The 7,420-nt window shown below is 35.4% G+C and overlaps 1 protein-coding gene across 1 annotated transcript in view; it reads right to left on the minus strand.

The window, feature by feature from the left end:
• LOC107717225 (low-density lipoprotein receptor-related protein 1B-like) overlaps positions 1 to 7,420 on the minus strand; it is a gene marked incomplete at its 3' end in the record, with an annotated part of 268,070 nt that overhangs the window by 98,207 nt on the left and 162,443 nt on the right. Inside the window, exons 43-45 of the mRNA XM_016523907.1 lie at positions 4,206 to 4,331; positions 1,810 to 1,938; positions 1,230 to 1,349 (exon numbers count right to left, since the gene is read on the minus strand). Of these exons, the coding sequence (XP_016379393.1) occupies positions 1,230 to 1,349; positions 1,810 to 1,938; positions 4,206 to 4,331 (375 nt within the window). The remainder of the gene's footprint in view (positions 1 to 1,229; positions 1,350 to 1,809; positions 1,939 to 4,205; positions 4,332 to 7,420) is intronic.

Genomic DNA, 7,420 nt, shown 5'->3' on the forward strand with positions numbered 1-7,420 from the left:
ATTCGGCCAATCACAACGCACTGGATAGCTGGCCAATCAGAGCACACCTTGCTTTTCAGACCGATGAGCTTTGTAAAAATTGACGCGTTTCAGAAAGGCGGGCATAGAGGAGAAACAATAATGTACAGTATGTGGAAAATAATGTGTTTTTTAAACCTTAAACCGCAAAATAATGTTCTTTTTAGCAACATCATATGACCCTTTAAAGCAAATCAAAATGCTTTAAATGAAGTCAAACCCTTATTAAGAAAACCAAAAATGCTTTAAATTAAGTCAAACCAGTTTAAAGCAAACCAAAACGCTTTAAATAAAGTCAAATTACTTTAAAGCAAATCAAAATAATTTAAAAGAAGTCAGACCACTTTTAAGCAAACCAAAATGCTTTAAATGAAGTCACACCACTTTAAAGAAGACCAAAATGCTTTAAATGAAGTCAAACCACTTTAAAGCAAATCAAAATGCTTTAAACAAAGTCAGTACACTTTAAACCAAACAAAAACGTTTTAGATGAAGTTAGACCACTTTTAAGCAAACCGAATGAACCGAGATTGTTTCAGTAAAGTTAAATATGTAATATGAAAGCAAAGTGCTCATGGTTACCTTTGCTTTCACATTTGCATAATTACAAATGATAAAAAATAATAATAATTAATAGTGTAAATACATTGATATTAAAGATATCTGTGCTAACGAAATGAGAATAGAAACCAAGTGGTAGTGTGAATGCAAAACTGGTCTATTTAAAGAGGTGTGTGTCTGATTCTAAATTAAGATCAATTAGATCTTACTCCATTTTAAAGTCCAGTGTGAATGCAGAACAGGTCTGAGTTTGATTCTTACAAAAAGGAGATAATCAAGTTTCACTGGCTTTAGATGATACAATAAAAATATCTGTAATGAGAAGTATTTTATTTATTTCCAAAATCAAATGTTTCTAGAAGCATTTAGATTCCCGCATTGCTGGCAAGAGTACAGCTTTCATTGGCCTTCACTGAAGCACAGTGATGCCGAGATCTGTGGTTTGTGCTGTCTACATTATAGATGAGTTTCTGCATTAAAGCTTAATGTTGTTATTTAGATGTTCAAGCAAGGCGAGAATTCAAGAGTTCTATTGATTGATGGACTACATTTCTCCAGGCAGAATGAGGAAAAAAAATGAGAAGATTCCTGAACTGACCAACACTGGATTGAGAATGGGTTTCAATTCTGCGAGAAGAAACAATACCCACTGTTACAGTAAACTTCATCTGAGTTATCCCCGCAATCATTCACGCCATTACAGAATCGATGGTTGGCCACACAGCGCTGGTTATAGCACAATTTAAAGCCGTGTCTGCAGTTCCGGTTCTCTATAGAATGATAAAGCTAAGATTAGGCATAGGACTGTACAATAACATGTATTCAAGATATTTAATAAAGTTATATGAAGGATAGACAGACAGACAGACAGACAGACAGACAGACAGATAGATAGATAGATAGATAGATCTAGAGTTAGAAAAGATAGAGTCTTTTCATAAATATGCAATAAATATGCAATGTAAAGTCTGGATAGTAAAACTATCTGAGAGCAACTGCTTCATTAGAAACTCTGCTTGAGAAAGTAAAGACAGAGGGAGAGAGAGAGACAGAGCAGCAGTCAGCCTGTCACATCACTCGCACTCATTACATTTTTGCCAGGCTTCTCTAAGCTCGTCTTATTAGCCCGAGTCACAGGAGAACAGGAAGACCTTCTGTAGCTTCCTTCATTCAGTTTAGAGATGATACCTGAGGGCTCAAACACAGCACCTTGCCTGATTGGGTTCTTACCACAATACTGTATCTTCTCATCCGACCTGTCTTTGCAGTGCTCGATGCCATCACATGTAAGTTGGAAATCGATGCATTCCCCGTTTCCGCACTGGAACTCAGAGTTGATGTTACAGGAGGAGTTCATGGCTAGACGACGAGAGTAAAAGAGATTTGTAGAGTTGTGATGTGCTGCGTTGAAGTATAGATTAGGGATGTGCATTGACTGCTTCAGTGTTTGACACATAATCAGACGAGGATAGACGTGGCAGTAGAGTTCCATTTACACTTTTTTTTTTTACTGTGAGTCTATGTACACAAACTTCAGAGGGATGTCTCCTTGGCCTTTGCATTGCGTCCCCTGTGTTCTGTTCTGTTCCATCTGATGCACTATGTCTAGCTGTTTGAACACAAAAACACATCTGTGTATAAGCCCCATAATCCTCTCCAAGCAGAGTCGAGCGCTGTTGCAATCCTAGACTGAAAGTCACCGTGTATAGTGTCCGTATGCTACCATCCTGAATCTAACCAATGTTTCTTAAAGTCACACAACTGTGTTTCCAATTTTTTTGTACTCATGCCAATCCCTAACAAAAATAAATTACAGGTACAGTAGATGGGTGTTCCAGTATCAATATCTAGACAGAAGCCCCCAGAACCATTTAATATCTAGATCTAGCCAACGGTATCAACTATGCAAATGTGAAATGTAATGTAAATGTAAAGAAACCGGCATTCAGACCTGGCACATCTATCCAGATGGGAATCTGTAGTGGCTCCAAATAGGTGAAAATAAAATCACTTGGCATTTACAGTGTAGCAAAAGGAATTTGGATTACAATCTGGAATAAGAATTTAGTCAACAATCTGAAATCTACAATTCAGATCAGAATCTTGATTTAGAATCTATATTCAGAGCTAAATTTGGATTCAAACCTGGTTCAAACAGAATCTGAATCATAATCTGGATTTAGAATATGGATCATAATCTAAATCCAGATCACAACCTTGGTATCGAATCCATACATTCAAAGCAAAGGAAATCTGTATTGCATATGGATGTGCAATTATATTTTACAATACAGATCCAGAACCTAAATCTGAATCACAATCTGAATTTATATTCAGAGCAAAATGAGCTTGGATTACAACCTGGATGTACAATCTAGATCAAAATCTGGTTCCAAAAAGCAAATGGAATCTAAATCATAATCTGGATTTAGAGTACGGATCATAATATGAATTTAGACCACAATCTTTATTTAGAATCTATATTCAGAGCAAGGAAAATCAGGATTACAATCTTTATGTACATTTGTTTTTTATAATCTGGATCCAGAATCTAAATTATGAGCAAAATTCATGTAAACCACAATCTGGATTTAGAATCTATATTCAGAGAGGGGAAAAAAATGGATTAAAAACCGGTTCCAAAATTAAATATATTTAGAGCAAACAGAATCTGAATCATAATCTGGATTTAGAATATGGAATATAACCTGAATCTAGACCATCAACTTTATTCAGAATCTATATTTAGAGAAAGGGAAATATGGAATACAATCTGTATGCAATCTGGATCCAGAACCTAAATTATAAATTCTAATTCTAAATTCTGAGCAAAATGAATTTGAATCGCATTCTGGATTTAGAATATTTAAAGTAAAATGATTTTAGCTGCAATATGGATGTACTATATAGATTACAATCTGGTTCCAAAATGACATATTCATAGCAAATAGAATGTGAATCATAATCTGTATTCAGAATATGTATCACAATCTGAGTCCAGATCACAATCTTAGCTTCTGAATTACAATCTCATTGCACACTTGGTTTTTCATAATTTGGGTCCAGAACCTAAATTCTGACCAAAAAATGAATTGGAATCACAATCTGGATTTGGAATCTACATTCAGAGCCACAGGAATCCTAGTCATTTATATTTGTACATAATATTAATAATAATATAAATACTAATAAGCATATGAATGCTGCAGTAATAAGGTTGTTGGGCCACAGCCACGCTGATTGATTTATGCTGTAGCTTGTTCCTAGAGCAGCAGAATGTTCTTCTCACTATGCCAAAAGCGGCCGTTCTGTCCCACATGCCCCCTGTTTCTCAGCTATCCGCCTCCAGACCTAGGGCATGTCAGACCTGAACGTGCGCTCTGAATTTCAATCCAGAGTGAATCAGCCACCAAACATTTCACATTCTCAAAACTTGCTTTATCACCAGTATCCCAAACAGAAATATCTGCTATTATTTGGAATACGCCAGCATAAAGATAGCCTCAATACTAACAGATATGGACTTAGCCACATAACTCTGAGACAAAGTACTGAGACATACTAGAAAATTTGGGGTGAGTGAAAATGAGCAATAGATACAGAGAGAGAGAGGGTACAGGACTTACATACACATCTGTTATCATCCAGTAATATCCGTTCTCCACGGCAAGTACAGTTTACCACACCAAGTGGAGTCAAAAGGCAAAGGTCATGGCACCCTCCATTATTCATGCTGCAGGGGGATGACTCACCTAAAAGTAATAAGAGAAATCTTTGGTAACAAATCACTCATTTTGAGATTTACAACAATAAATAAATAAATAAATAAATATAAAAGTATTGTTAAAATAAAAAGCTGCAGAATAAAGAATATATAATTCAGAGCAAAATGTACAGTATTTGGATTGCCATATGGATGTACAATATAGATTATAACCTGGTTACGGGACTATATATTCAGAGCATATGGAATCTGAATCATAATCTGGATTTAGAATATGAATTCTAATTTGAGTCTTGACCACAACCTTCATAACCTTCAAAATCTATAAATAATCTGGATCCAGAACTTAAATTCTGAACAATATGAATTTGAATCACAATCTTGGTTTAAAATCAATTTTCAGAGCAAATGAATTTGGATTGCAATTTGGATGTACAAAAGGGATCATAATATATTTTCAGAAATGCATATTTAGAGCAAATAGAATATAAATCATAATCTAGAATATGGATCCTACTCTGAATCTTGACCACAACCACCATTTAGAATATATTAATAATATGGATGCAGAACCTAAATTCTGAACAATATGAATTTAAATCACAATGTTGGTTTAAAATTAATTTTCAGAGCAAATGAATTTGGATTGCAATTTGGATGTACAAAATGGATCATAATCTGGTTTCAGAATTCCATATTTAGAGCAAACAGAATATTAATCAATCTCGATTTAAAATATGGAAACTAATCTGAATCTAGACCACAATCTTTATTTAGAATCTATATTTAGAGCAAGGCAAATCTGAATTACAATCTGCATGTATTTACAATATACATGTACAATATGTATACAATGCATTTTGCATATGCATACAATATACATGCAATTCTTTCTTTCTTTCTTTCTTTCTTTCTCCAGAACCTACATTTTTATCAGTATGAATCTGAATAACACTCTTTGTTTAAAATCTATATTCAGAACAAAATGAATTTGGATTGCAATTTGGATGTATAATCATAATCTGGTTCCATAATTCTATATTCAGTGCAAATGTAATCTGAATCATAATCTAGATTTAGAATATGGATCACGATCAATATTTGGAACCTATAGTGAGAGCAGCAGGAATCTGAATGACAATCTGGATTTAGATCCAAGCAATTCAGACACAAAATCTTTCTAGCGTATTAATTCATTAATATAATTAAGGATCCTTGTATTATTAAGTAATGAGCACAAAACATGTTTGTTTGTTGGAATACAGAACAGCATTATTGAATGCTGTGTGAAATATTTTATTAATTTCTCACTGCCTTTCAGAACGCTCTATTTTAACTGTGGCCTAAGGCATCCGATGTCTTTTAACACAATACATTCAGCCTAGCACCGTACACACACACACACACACACACACACGCACACACACACACACACACACAAGGCTTGAAGGGCACTCTTGCAGTCCCAGTCAGAGGGTTGGGCTCCTCAGCGGGTGTGAGCTTGAACTGTGCTTGGCACAGACGTTGGCGTGGAGCGCGGGTCTCTGAACCGTGCCCTATCTACACACAAGCGGCTGCCAGACTCCAGAGCCGTGGGCCGAGCGTATTCCCCTGCACAAATGGTGAGGATTCAGATGAGTGCATTGGGCCAGCATCTTTCACCGTAGCGACATGGGGCTTCAGTCCTGGGAGGCTTTCGGTTATTATGGGATGGGGCTTTTAATAGCTTGGACTCTTCGATGGCTGATTTCTGTTGGCCGGCGATTATAAAGGAATGTTTATTAGTTGGAACAAAAGGAACTGGAGATGGTACCCACTTTTAAAGGGACAGTTAACCTAAAAAAATAGTAATTATGTCATTATATGCAGAAGGAAAAAGTAATGTGGTTTGGAACAGCATAAGGGTGCATTAAGTTTGTCTTATTTTTGTTGTGATTTAAAAAGCAATGTGGGGAATTACTTAGAATTTCAGCATTTTATAGCTCCGTCTGAGCAAATTCTCTGAATAGAGTCGTCTGCGCTATATAGATAGGAGGGACGGTGGCTACCGAGGTCCAAATCTCCTAAGAGAGTCCTGAGATGAAAAAAAATCTAAATTTGCGGTTTGGGATGCCAAGCATCTAAGCTGCTTCCATTAGAGTCCTTTGAAACAGTCTGTATCGAAGCCAAGAAAGAAGCAGAGTGGAAAGTCGGCATTCTATAAATGTGTCACGTTCTATAAATTCTGCTAATTCTGTAAATTTCATGGTGCAGTTTTACTTCCCGGGTGAATTGAGTTTGGTTTCTTCGCTTTAAAGGGATCATATGATGTTGCTAAAAATAACATTATTTAGTGTATTTTGTGTAATGAAATGTATTTATGCAGTTTAAAGTTAAAAAAACACACTATTTTCCACATACTGTACATTATTGTTTCTCCTCTATGCCCCGCCTTTCTGAAATGCGTCGATTTATACAAAGCTCATCGGTCTGAAAAGCGAGGTGTGCTGTGATTGGCCAGCTATCCAGTCTTGTAACACTCCAACGAGAAAGGAAAAATTTAAATCGCATCATATGAACCCTTTAACAGATTTACGCCTCAGGCACTTGAAATGTGGTGCTCTTTGGGAGTTTTAACAGATGCAATTACCAAGCACTGCAGGTTTAAGTTTCGTGGTCCGAAAATATAAACGTAAAAGTCACCATGTGCACTAAACAGAATTTATGTAAATGTATTTCCAGCAGTGGCCAGGCTGGACTGGGTCTCAGTATTTTGAATGGGACTTGAATGGAGGTTACCAAGATGAATTTGCTGTATTAACTCAGTGACAAATACTAAAGTGGGTCATTTAGATTGTTTTGTTTTGTTTTTTTGTCTGCTTAAATTTACATGTTAAATTTCTGTACCAATTTTTGTAATATAGTGAAAATAACAGCGTACTTTTACTTGGCATTTACATTGGCAAGAGAAAAAAATGCATTTAAAGTACTGACAATATAAAATACAATATAATTTATAATCTGGATGCATAATTTATAAGAAATGGAATATAGAGTCTAAATTATAATCAGAATGCAATTACAATGCATATATATATATATATATATATATATATATATACTTTTTTACTTATTGTA

This window comes from Sinocyclocheilus rhinocerous, unplaced genomic scaffold, assembly GCF_001515625.1.
Source record: "Sinocyclocheilus rhinocerous isolate Xijiao unplaced genomic scaffold, SAMN03320098_v1.1 scaffold4043, whole genome shotgun sequence".
Lineage (NCBI taxonomy): Eukaryota > Metazoa > Chordata > Actinopteri > Cypriniformes > Cyprinidae > Sinocyclocheilus > Sinocyclocheilus rhinocerous.